Below are 14,195 nucleotides of genomic sequence, written 5' to 3'. Positions count from 1 at the left end.
TACTCAAATAACTAAAAATAACTTTCACAAAGGAAGGCCTTAGAACGACCCACTACTGTGGCTGGTGCAAGACGGAAGATGTCAGTAGAGGAACCATTTCTAATCTTCACGTACCAGATCGTGGACTCAGTAGGGACCATCCTATCGTATCACATCGCACGACAGTGGGAACCCATCATTACTATAATCCGAACTTATATATAGGCCTAACTACCCAATAAAGAATTAACACAAGTAAAGTCAGAACAAAACTCCACCATGTCGCTGGTTGCCATACCACAAATCACGTGGGTACAAGTACGCGCCCGTCTTGATTAACAAGTCTCGAAATTTTGCAATGATACTAGCAGACTAATCAACGACACGACTTTAGTAACAATAATGAACTGACCATTCATTATAATTATAATAGAGAAAATAATTATAAACATGTACTACATGACATCTGTAACACTGAACAATGGGAGGTAATCCAATTTAAGATTATTAAGATTAGGGAGTAGACCACTATTCTTTTTTCCATTGACACTGTTAGATAATCAGCGGCAACTTTTGTCATTCCTAACTCGTTGACCATAATGTGCTCAACATAATTTCATAAGAGAGTGGTCAATGGTCGATCAGCCATCACCATGTCATGCACCCCGGTAATGTTTTCTTGAATGGTTGCTGTTGGTGACCCCCACACCCTCCGGTCGCGGGTCATCGTCAAGGCAGCCCACCTCTTTACTGCTGAAAGGGAAGGGACATCGTCCTCATAAGTGGAGACCATGTCAGCATGAATCTGTGTTAGGAATAGTTCTTTCAGTTGCAGGATGCTGTCCTATAGCCAGTGATCTTTAGCACTGATTATCTGTTATTATCCCACTAAAGGGTCAGTCATTATTATTGTTTGGATTAGTTATTGTTATTGTAGGTGCTTCTAATTATTTTAATGGTTTCGTCTGATTATTAATTAATTTGGTGTATGCTCAAATTTGTATAAATAGGCTGACTAGATGGATATTTATCACTAACTTGAAAACGTGACCTGTATGTGTTACGAAACGTGGTTATTAAATAATAAAGAAGTAGTTATATCCATATATACCTTATGTTGTGTTTTGTTATGAATAGTTAAACCGTTCTTCTAAATGTCATTTAAAGAATGAATATTATAAGTTTCAATGAAGATTTTAAAAAGAAATACGAAGGTACCCTTCCCCCGCAAGTAAGTAATGCAAACTTTGAATCTATTGCACTTGCGTCAGTTGATTCTCAATTTCGTTATTTCCGGTTGAATACAGATTATTATAAAAGGGATTGAACTCTTTTTATCGAAAACGGATTCAGACTTTTAATTATTTCCCCAATGATAAATTCATGACGTTTCGTGACCTGTACGATAAGATTAATGATACCAGGAGCCCAACAGGTCACAATCATCTGATAAAAATACTGAAAGGAGTTGAACTGGGCATTTTGTATCCCAATTCCCAATAAAGCCCATATGATCAACGAGATAGCGGATTGCACTGCTGCTCTATCTGTGACGGGGGTAAGACGCTGGCTGGCTAGCCTGGAGGTCGGGTGTTCGATCCCTGCATTGGCCGAGAAAGTTCATCCAGATTTTCCGGCGTGGTTCCCCCTTGTCAGTGATGCAGGACGGAGGGCCTGACAGGGACAGCTGTCTAGTCCTTCGGATGAGACGAAAAACCGAGGTCCCGTGTATACATTGGAATGTACGTAAAAGATCCCTTGGCAGTTGGAAATCGATATAAGAGTAGGCGATAGTGCCGCTGCCCGGGCAAAATTCCCTCATAGCACACTGTATGGCGTATGCCCGTCTTCATTAGCCCAGTATTGGAGCAGAACAGTAGGACGTTAAACCCCATTTCATTTCATTTCATTTTTCTATCTGTGACGAGGACAAAACATTAGCAGAGGCTAAATGATGATTTTCAGCACCGTGACTAAGGCACAGTGAAGTATCTACAGGAATTGTAACTCTATTACAGATATGGTAACTATCGGACCTAGATAAAACATTGTTCAGTTCATCTGTGCATTCTAGGGCATTTTCACAAGTCACAGCATTCACAGTATGTGAAGAAGATTTACCTAATTTCTGCTGCAATTCTACTGTTATACGTTCATTGAGATTTGGAGCACGGACCAAAAAATGTTTGAGGAATTTGATGGAGACAATATCTGGAAGTACATGACCATCCAATTTGACAAGAATATAGTGGGCCCATCCAGAATTTGGTGTATCACGTAAGGCCCACGCTCATCAGCTTTAGTTTTGAGAGACTGAGCAGTGAAGATTGACGAAGTTAGATAAAAATATAAACTAGGATTTTTGCTCAGACAATGTGAAATACTGACATTTGGTGCTGTAATTGTCAAATTTACTCTTTAAATATGAGACGTAATCATCGTAAGAGTCTGAAACGCCGTCAATTAGCCACTCGATATCTGTTAACTCTTTGCCCGCTTTCCAAAAACTGTTTCAAAGGGACTCCGGTCACTTCAATGGGGTGGGGGGAGGGGTCACAAGTGAATTGTAAGAATTACGAGTTATTTTCAGAGAAGTTGATACACACTTCTAATGCGATATACATTATACTTACTGTCGGTGCCGGATTAAGAAGCAAGGCAGTGGGAGGGGGGGGGGCACCTACGGAAATGGGGGCCCTGTCGAGCACCTCCCAAAAATAGGTTAAGTAAGCTTAAACTGAAACTGACTAGATGCTTTTCCTTGTTGGGCTGCAAGTCCCCAAATTCTCTTAACTTATGCTAAGAATTGGAAATTTTGTTTACAGATAATTAATCAGCAGATCACAAATGTGGCTTAATTACGTTCCTGCATGTGGAAACAATAGATAACAAAGAAACACGACACAATGAGTTATTATATTTACTTAGATGATAATCAGCCAACAGAGTGTGAGAAAAATAAGTGTTGCAGATGATAAATCAGAAGATAGCTATGAAATGAATGAATTAAATATGATATGATGTTAGAATAGATTTATTTAACAAATATTTGGGACTAATGAATAAACATTCTGATAAAATGCGTTTTATAATGTTGAAACTCGCATTGAAATTGTGTGGTGTTTTGCCATTTGCGAGGAGGCGCAAAAACTCAAGGGGGAGCAAAAACTCAAAATCATGATGCAAATTCGTAATTGCGTCCCTTTCACTTAGCCCCTGTAAGGGTTTAGGTCGCCGAATGGTTTAACGCTTTATATCACGTGACGTGGTTTCGGTTTTAAACGTTCGTCAATAAATGAAAGTTAAACGCGAAGATTTCACACAACCGTCTCAGTTGTAGACACATTATCCAGGCGCAAAGTGATTGCTAATCAAGAAGTTCGTATCTAACGCCAGGGGATACCCGGAAACCACATCACAGATTTTCAGATAGTTCCTTGTGACTAATAGTGTCCCAGAAGTCGTCAACACAAAATATTGAACTGAGAATCAAAAACTAAGAATTACGAACACTATATATATAGAGCTGTTTGGTCTTCCATAATCTAACGTCAGGGGACAGCTGGAAAAGTACTTTACATATCTTCAGATAGTTCCTTGCGACTTGAATAAAGTGTTTCAGGAGTCGTCCACACAAAATGTTGATAGTTATATTCTCTGTATTATATCTGACATCTACAGATTAAAATATATCCTCATCCTTACATAATTTGATGACGTCCCTTCCGCCCTGAAGGCATGTCGGTAAATCTACAGCAAAGATTAAAAGAAACGGGATTATCAGAAAACCTATTCCCATGTAACCAATAGCAACAGAACTGGACCGTTTATCTTGTGCGCTTACTTTTTTCTGAACGACAGCAGATATGTTTTTCTTGTCAACCGTTAACTTGTTCACGATACTTTTTACTGCCGCTTGCTCTGCGACGGGGTCAGGGGTCACAACGATGACGTCACGACACATCAATGTTCTCATAATCCCGTCGGAACCAATAGTGCCTTTAATCCCATTTGGACTTGAAGAAATTGTCTCATTAACTTGAAGAGAATCAAATGATGACTGTATGGTTGTGTCGATAGCTGGGGCCATCCCTGGAGAGTACATATCTGTTGACGAAGACGATCCAGCGACGTCAACGGTTACAGTTTCACAAGATTGGGTCTGTGTTTCTGTTACCGTGGAAACGACCAATGAGGGGCCACCAATTGTCACAGTACTAATCTGTACTACCGTTGTAATAATGTTTCCCACTATTTGGGTAACGTGAGGAACCCCAGCTGCAATGGTTTCTGTAGGTGTTATCATGATCGATGACGTAGTCGTTTCAGGTATAATGTTTGATACTACGGACGCAGTAGGAACCCCTGTTGTGATGTTTTCTGTCGTCAGTTCGGGAGTTGTTAAAGCTTCTATTCTCGAAGAGTCCGTTACTATGCAATTGGACGTCCCTGCAGATGTTATCGTGATCAATAACGTAGTCGTTGACGTTTCTGTAATGATACCCGTGACCGCTGGATATGTTATCATAGATGACACTGAAATATAGAATTTATATCAGATAAGCCTGTGCAGAAATGAATTTGGGTTTAACGTCCCTCTTTTCTGTTCCATACGCCAAACAAGTGTGTCATTCGAATGAAATTGTCAACTGTTCTGTTACATGCACATCAACTTTTACACGGGACCTCCAAACAACTCAACAATGCCCAGTGGACTCACTGCTATCTTCGTAGAAACATTGATTTAATTGAACGGATCATATTTTGCACCTTTGCAAAGTTATCTTACTTTTGAACTATATAGCCCTGGCAAATTAAATAGTCTTACTTTGCCTTTGAATTATCTGCCCCCCCCCACCAACCCCCGGTTTATGTAAATTATGTAGTCATACCTTACCTTTGAATTGCCTGCCTATATTTTATGTAAATTAGTCGCACAGGTTCTATAGTATAACTACATCACATGTCCCACTATATATCACAGTCTATTCAATATGTCTAATATGTATATTATAGTTTATGTGATATATATTATGTCTATCACAGTCTATGTGATATACATCATATGTCTCATTGTATATTATAGTCTATGCGATATACATAATATGTCTCATTGTATATTATAGTCTATGCTGTCCCGGTGGCTAGTTGGTTAAGACGCTGGCTCGCTAGCCTGGAGGTCGGGTGTTCGATCCCTGCATTGGCCGAGAAAGTTCATCCCGATTTTCCGACGTGGCTTCCCCTTGTCAGTGGTGCAGAACGGAGGTCCTGACAAGGGCAGCTGTCTAGTCCTTCGGATGAGACGAAAAACCGAGGTCCCGTGTATACATTGGAATGCACGTAAAATATCCCTTGGTAGTTGGAATTCGATATAAGAGTAGGCGATAGTGCCGCTGCCCGGGCAAAATTTCCCTCATAGCACACTGTATGGCGTATGCCCGTCTTCATTAGCCCAGTATAGGAGCAGAACAGTAGGACGTTAAACCCCATTTCATTTCATTTTTATGCTGTCCTACTGTCTATCACAGTCTATCCGATATACATTATATGTCCTACTGTCTATCACAGTCTATCTGATATACATTATATGCCCTACTGTCTATCACAGTCTATCCGATATACATTATATGTCCTACGTAACTGTCTATCACAGTCTATCCAATATACATAATATATTTCACTGTATATTATAGTCTATGTGATATACATCGTATGTCGCGCTATACATCTTGTGTCTCTACAAAAAACATCTCTACAATGAACAAACTACTGTTTTGGTTGATGTACATCGCTTACCTAAACTCGATGTTGTTGTAGCACAATCTGTAGGATCAGTATCATCACTGGGTACATTTTGTGACCCAGTGACCTTTGCAGTCTCTATAATAAACGAACAACCGATTATGATATTGATGATAAAAATATTTAATAATAAACAGAACCAATACAAACAGAACTTCTTTATTTTGATGACATCACTAGTATCTATATAAATCAAGTCAAAGATGTCTGTATGTGTGAGCCCATCACGCTTCGTCGCCCAGATTCACCCCAGATATGTGGTATCACATTAACCAGCATCACCCTGTGAATGTTTTAAGCCATCGAATTTGCCCCCTCCCCCGTCGAATTTGGTCCCACTGGCGAAATGGGCACCTCAATTTGTGCCCCGGCCAAGCCGGGTATTCTGCTAGTTCTAGATAATATACGGGTAACATATGTCAATGCTAATATTTAAACTATATGAAATATTGGATTCGCGTGACGATTTCACTGATCTACACGTCTGTATTTTTAGTGTCTTGAGCAACCCATTGCGTAATATATTGATACAACACTCGGACCAACGTCCTCGATCAGTATCAATGTATTACTTAATGTCTGGCTCTCGACTTTTAAACCACAACTAATACAACTAGATGTAGACTGTTGAGGTATGTCCATACGATATAAATACAATACAAACCATATGAACATTTTTTAATGGCAATTGTTGAGTTACTGACATCTGTAGCTAGCAGCATCAAACATACGTTGCGTAGATTACTCGTCAGGAAACAGCCAGGTGTATTATCACAGCTAGATTTACACTCATTCAATATTGTTGACTCATTGCCAAGACCGCTAACTGTAAATGTTGTCATCGTCGACTCTTCATAACCACACGTGTCATCTGAAATTAAGAGGATGGGTTGCCTTTAAAACACCACACTGTATTGTACTTGGATTCAGAAGGATGAGGGTGATTTCAAATAGGGGACAGTCGTGAGCCCCGAACAACTGGTTTGCTATACCAGTGTGAGAGGTTCCCCCGAGAGTATAATCAGATATATCTATAAAACAGATTACGATACACGTCGCGTCAGCTGTAGAAAACTGGATGTTTGGGAATAATTCACTGTTGTGGGATTGTTTCTCCATTATTAATTACAGATTTTGGCGTTTTATTATTATTATTATTTAATACATTTATATACCGCATCTTTCACCGAAGTGTTCTGATGCGCTTAACAATTTATGATAAAAAGAAAAGTTATGAAAAATGACAAAAAAAAACAGTACCTAAAAAGACAATGTAAAAATGATATAATTTTTTTTTTAACTACACATAAAACAGTCAAATGTGTAAAATCAGTAAAAAGGCGTGTTTGAATAAATGAGTTTTCTGTCGGCGTTTGGAACTTTTCCAGTAAATCATGATCACTTATATGAGACACTAACTGTTTTAAAATACAACGTTCTAAAACTTCGATATAGAACTTAAATTAGACACAGGTCTGTAGTTTCACTCAAGATTTCTGTCAAGCCTAGGCTTTTTAATTAAAGGGAAAACAATGGCATGGTTAGATACATCAGGGACAAAATTTTCAGTTAGAGCAGAATTGATGATATCGGTAATAATGAAGCATATGTACTCGTAAGGGTGGGCGGTATAGCTAACTACCCTTTTATTGCCTGTGAGGTGATAGGCCGGTCATAAGGGCCTCGGGTTCAAGTGTGTGTTAAAGATGCATTAGGCAAGAGATAAATCTGCCTAATGCAGTTCTTTTCAAATGTTATGTAAATCATTAAATATACATTTATTCACATGCCAAGCTCATTATCAACTCTCTAAACATCGGATGGCTTTGATTTTAAACGGATATAAAATATATTGCCAGTTAATAATTTTAAAACATAATGGATAATCAAGACTTAGGTTATTATCGTAACAACGGTAGCCATTACAATCGAGACTACACTGTTCTTAAAACGACCATAACTCTGTTTTTCAAAGGTTCAGAATAAAGACTGAAATGTTCAACATATTCCCTTTACATTATATATTTTTGAACTATTATAGCGAAGACTCTCAGTCAGCTCTTTATCTAAATCTTACATAATACATCTTTAAAGATACGGTATGTAGGAGTTGGATACAGAGGTGACAGTTCTTGCTATAATAGTTCGATAATAGTAAATGTAAAATGAAAACTAGAACTGCCAAGCAGTAATGGCGGGTTTCACCGATGCCACGTTACCCTTTAACTTATGTCACTTCCGGTACCAATGAAACCGTTAAACAGGTTTCCACATAAGCATTGCACACATGAAATAAAATGGACGCAGAATCAACCAAATCCAGCAATCAATTCATTTTATACATTTGTTACATGTCAGTGATCCTGACAAAATTACATTACTTCCGGTGATAATGAAAATGTTAAATTGGTTGATGAAATCAGATATAGCATCATCACATGGTGAAATTGTATGTAAATCGAATAATAATTGCCACCTTTATAGACCAAAAACCTTGAAAAGTGACTTGTAGAAAATCGTCTATTTCTCTGCAACCGTACAAGTTGTGATATCTGTATGATCGTATGAGTTCATTCTATTTGTTGATTGGAATCAAATATCATAATTTTAAAAACATTACAAATCAGATTCATTTGAATAAAATATCTGTTTTGAAGGCTAAAAGTACAGTTTTTGCCAAAATGACGTTACTTCCGGTGATAATGAAAATCGTAAATTACTTGTGGGAAATCGGAAATGGCATTAGGTATCACACAGTGGAAATTTCATGAAAATCGAATAATAATTGACACTTTTATGGACAAAAAACCCCTGAAAAGTGACCTGTTGAAAATTGCCTATTTCTCCGCAACTGAACAAGTAAGAAACCATTTTGTGATATCTATATGATCGTATGGGTTCATTCTATTAGATGATTTGAAACAAATATCAAAGTTTTAAGCAAATAACGAAAACGACTCATTTGAATAAATTACTGATTTCGAAGGCTATAAATACAATTTTTGCCCAAATTACGTCATTTCCGGTGATATTGGAAATGTTCAATTGGTTTGACCTGGTTACGATGCTAATAATAATAATAATATGATTTTAAAAAATGAAAAATCTTTTTTTATCTTACTTGTGTAATGCTCGCAAATAAATGTCTTCTCATTGTCACAATCTTGGCTATCAAACTCATTCCCTATCTCTCTATAGCACCTTTTACCAGACGTATAACTGAAATCATTACCATTCCTCCAGTGATCCGATGCTGACATATGCGTCTCGGGAGGTGGACATCCCGGACCATCCCAATGTCTTGAAGTCGATGATGTCCAATATAAACCGATCCACGGAGTCCCAATACTGTAATGATTAAAACACATTTCATAGACGGTTCTGCTTTCGAATCAAGTTGATAAAATTATAATGCTAAAATTATAAAGCTAAAATGTTTAAAGATTATGACCGTAGAGGAGAGACTCCATTTTAAAAGTATATATACTTTTATATACAAAGTCATGTAGGTGAACTTTGACCAAACAACGTAAGCTGTATAAATTTCACGTCTGTTTTGTTTCCCAGAATTCAGTGTGCACCTAAAATACAATCATTGGCTAATCTTGGTTTTCTGTTCCATGTATAATGATTAATAACAATGTTTTCTATATTTGTTAATCCGCGTTAATGGACGCATGGCTTCGAGAGTACATGTAAATAAATATGACATTTAATGTGAAATGAAATGAAATGAGGTTAAAATTCCCAGTCCTAATTTTTTACACCACCAGGATCAGTGAAGAAGGTTATACAGTGGGCAATGATGAGGGAATGTTGCCATATCAGCAGCGCTTTGATCAACTGTCAAGGGTTCGTTTACGTGCACGCCACCGCGTATACGCATGTAGCTTGTATTTCGAGACGTATTTCGCTTGCAACACCATCCATCATGCACCACTGACAAGGGGAAATGAAATGAAACGGGGGTTTACCGTTCTACTGTTCTGCGCCGACTGGTCTAACGAAGACGGGAACAAAAGGGAACATGTAACCATGTTTGATAGAGGCTAGCGTCTCATCGTTTCTTCGTGAACAAAGAAGAATCAAGGTGAAAAATAGACGGGGAGAATTCCAAAACAGCCTTAGAACCGGGTGGTGTAAAGCGTTATTTTCATATTACATGTGTATAAGGCAGTAACGGTGAGAGGGTAGCCTCTATCAGACATCGTTACTGAAGTAACTAGGGGAAACAAACCGTGGAAAATCCCACGGGACAGGAGGATTGAACCCATCCTTGACATCGAGCCAGTATCATATTAACCGAGGTACGAGGTTAAATATAACATGATTCAATCACCAATATGAGGTAAAAGACACAATATGCCAAGTTCAATTTTATTTCAATAATGCACTATCGCTTAGAGATCTTGTTTGAAACAAGCGGGAAATCGAAACCTCGTCAAATTGACTTAATGACAGACCTTATGATCCAACGCGCACGCGTTAACCATTTGGCCACCGAATAACACCCAACCCTTGTGTAGAATGGTTAGGACTTAATTAGAATAAGAGGGACTTATGTAGAATAGGGGGACTTGCGAACAATAGGAGTGAATTGTGTAGAATAGGTGGGGCTTCTGTGGAATGTGGGGGCGGGGCTTATGTAGAATAGAATGGACTTATGTAGAATGTGGGGAACTATGTCGAATAAAAGGGACATTGATAACCAAACGACAATGGGTTTAAAACCTTGTTAACTCAATACGTCAAAGACTGTGGCACTAACATTTTTATGCACTCTTCTGCATGTGCAGTTGGTTTTTAACGACGTATTATCGCCGATGATACACCCAGAACCAACTGTGCGAGGTATTGTGCGGTTAAATTCACTCCCAATAGAAAGGCTACCATATAAAATTTGCAATAAGCGATACATTTTTATGAGAGATAATATTTGGACGGGATAAATCATTCTACGAGATACTTGTTTTGAGTTTAATTTCGTTTTCTGTGATTGAGAGAGATAGAACTGACTTTATAATCGAATATTACTTAGAAACTTACTATGTACGAAAATTTGGTGTTCCACTGGTTTTCAAAGACAGATATCTTTGATATTTTTCTTCTGTTTCGATATTAATCAAATATCCACCATGATTTCGACACACTTCTCTTGCCTCCTTCCATGTTCTCTTGTCAGTAAATAATGTATACACTGTCTTCCCCCTTAGACTATCAGCTGAAATATACAAAGATACTTTACTCAGGTCATTAGGTACTGTTACAGTATTGGTTCTTTAAGTCAGGTTCTTGATGACATTGGTTTAACTTCATGTAACACTTTTATTCTTCTTCAAACAGTATATCATTTCCAAAACTTAAGACTTTGTAATTAGCTTGTGTTGAGGGAGCCATGGTCCTAGCTTGGTCTAACACCCCTGGGTCCTAACTATCTTGCATCGTCATTATCCGGTCTGAACTCAGAAGCTCTCGCCTTGACTAAATAATCTCAGTTTGATTCCTGCTTATAATCCACTTCTAGACAAATCATGACGGAAGAGATTATGGACATACATAAATTGCACCATAACTCAGGCCAGGGGTAGTAACTTATGACTTCTAATGGTCGTTGGCCGTGTCAGACCAGTGCCAGTGTCGACCATCTGTGAGTCATAATCTGATAAAGTGTTAAGTGACATGTTCCTGAATCATGTTAATTGCGTAACAGTACAGCCATCTTCAGATTTCTTAAAATTCTAGAGCAGATTTACCTGCTTATGGAAACAATTTTTTCAGACTTCAAATGTTATCTAAATTATTTTTTAAACACTTATGAACTCTCTGGATGACCCAGGTTTGAATTAGATTAGAACACCACCGCTATTTAAAAATTATTTATAAAATAGATTACTGAGATTTAGTTTCGATTGGCAAGTACAGTTGCTACGATAATAAACCATCTACGCTACATTTTGTCAAAACTTCACGCACAAATTAAATGACTTGACTGAAATTTTCAATATATTCATTTTTCATTATCTATTTTTGAACAGCCTACTCCTTATCTAAATCTTACATAATGCATCTTTAACTCCCCTGTAATTAAATTATAAATTTCATTAGCCTGGTAGGACGAATGGATAAAATTTTGTATTTTATTGTGCATGACTGCACTATTAATATTTGTATAAAATTAAAGCTGCCTTTCTTGATTTTGGACAATATCTATTGCATCACTGCTTAATCCATGCTAAAATGGGTTCGGATGGATTATTTATTATTTGATTAAGAAAATAAAATCAAAATATCTACGGTAGATAATTTTCTGACATGGGCTCTCTTTTTGGTTAATAAAAAAATAGAACGAAATGAAATGAAATGGGGTTTAACGTCCTACCTTTCTGCAACGGCCAATCTGATTAAAATACAGATCTATATTTCGTTTCGTTTTTTTTTATACTTTCGATGACCTACACTACATGAAGATCTGACAAGTTATAGCGATAGGTCACGTCAGGGATCAAAAGACCGACTTTTGACCTATGACGTCAGACATTTGATTAACCAATCAGCATTGATGTTACTAGTAGATTACCCACAGTTCCGGGCAAAAAAGGTCAAACACTCGATTCGACAGACCATTTGATTGGCTGACCCCTCATTTCAAGCAGAACACTAGATAAATAAAAAGTCTTCCAGATCCAAGTGTAGTAAAGACAAGTAAAACGAAATTTTGAACTATAAAAACGAAACGAAATAGGATCTGTGTTTTAACCAGATTGTGCAACGGCTGGACTAATTAAGACGGGAATAAGCCACACTGTGTGCTATGAGGGAAATTTTGTCTGGACAGCGGCACTACTGACGACTCTTATGACGAAACAGGGGCGGATTGGGCCATCGGGCGATCGGGCGGTCGCCCGAAGGGCCGGTCGGACAAAAAATGAAAAAAAATAATTTTGTCCAATTCGTCTAAAACACCCTTTTCTGCTGAACATTATATGGGGGGGGGGGGGATTGGACCGGCCATGGAGCGATGATGATCATGTTGTATGTGGCCGGTGGCTTTAACGGGCCGCCACGCCATCACTGGAATCTGGATTGGGCTGGTATAATAGACTTCTTGGGCCGGGTGTGCTGGGTGTGGGCCGGAATTCGGAATCCTGCAATGGTGATTCCGAATTTCATCCGAAAATTTCATCGGAAACGTCTGCCGATGGTTCGTAACTCCCAAAAAAAATTCAATTTTAAGGCCTCGGCAAAATTTGATGATAGCTGGTCTTGACGATACAATGATAATACGTTAATTAATAATATGACGATATGATAATTTCACAGGTTGATGGTTGTAAATTACTTGCAGGTCGGGGTTTTGGCCTAAATTAATCGATTTATGGGATATATTATTTGTTGACAGAGATTATTATCAGATATGCCACCAAATCGGATATTTGGGGTTCATTTTTCAAAATTTTCATGGGGGAGAGCCCCCGGACCCCCCATCCGGCTCCGCGGTCATTAAAAGGGGCCGCCGCTTCGACACGGGAGCCCGGTAAGAAAACTTACAATGGATGAAAATACGAGCGTGTCTAGTCTTTCCGATGGGACGAAAAACCGATGTGTGCCTATGTTTAAAATTTAACCGTGTAAACAATTGACTTGTAGCAGGTATATCTAAATGTGTATTATACAATATTTTAAACAATTTACCTATAGCAGGTACCTATATTATCTATATATATTATTTATAAAACAGTTTACCCGTTTCAGGTACATCTAACTTCTATCTATATATTATATATAAAACTATTTACCTGTAGCAGGTACATCTATAACTATGGCTTGTATTGCTGATATGATAACCATCAAACATAAATATATCATTTCTATAGACATCAAATACTTTCTATATCTTAACAACAGATTGGCATCCATTGTCAAGTTTTAAGATTTCAAAATTTCTCAATAAAATTCAATTAAGTGAATTATCCGGTTCCATTTTCTATTTTTTAAATTTCAAAATGTCTCAATTAAATGCAGACTAGAAGAATTATCGGCCTTTCTGTATATTATCGTTTGAATTACAAGTTTACACTTCTTGCTAAAATTCAGAATATCCGACTGTAGCCCGTAGATCCACCCGATCACATTTTGTACATTTCCGTTAAATATGTTTCGTTAAATTTTTCCGTCCGTAGGATTATGTATACAGCCCTTGCTGCTAAGAGTTTTACACTTCTTAAATGTTTATGTCTCACTGTAAATATTAAATTCACACTGAGTTAAATTTAAAGACACTAACATTGCCTACTTGAAAACGAACTGTGAATGTGTAAAAGTCGTGAAAACTATCCTGATATATCCTATTGTGGAGGAAACACTCAGTTGAATCTTTTCAGCACCTTATATAATATTTATGCAATCAGAGACAA

At 37.7% G+C, this 14,195-nt stretch overlaps 1 protein-coding gene across 1 annotated transcript; it reads right to left on the bottom strand.

The window, feature by feature from the left end:
* Positions 1–3,037: 3,037 nt before the first annotated feature.
* On the bottom strand, positions 3,038–13,704 carry LOC126816206 (uncharacterized). Its single transcript, XM_050542495.2, has 6 exons — positions 13,578–13,704; positions 10,828–11,002; positions 8,903–9,129; positions 6,446–6,652; positions 5,776–5,859; positions 3,038–4,515 (listed from the first exon to the last, which is right to left on the bottom strand). The coding sequence occupies exons 1-6, from the start codon at positions 13,696–13,698 to the stop codon at positions 3,662–3,664; spliced, it is 1,668 nt and encodes a 555-aa protein (XP_050398452.2). The 5' UTR covers positions 13,699–13,704; the 3' UTR covers positions 3,038–3,661.
* Positions 13,705–14,195: the final 491 nt, after the last annotated feature.

This window comes from Patella vulgata, chromosome 3 (genome assembly GCF_932274485.2).
Source record: "Patella vulgata chromosome 3, xgPatVulg1.2, whole genome shotgun sequence".
Classification (NCBI taxonomy): Eukaryota; Metazoa; Mollusca; class Gastropoda; family Patellidae; genus Patella; species Patella vulgata.
Note: the sequence above shows the minus strand (reverse complement) of the source record. Positions and strands in the feature narration are given on the sequence as shown.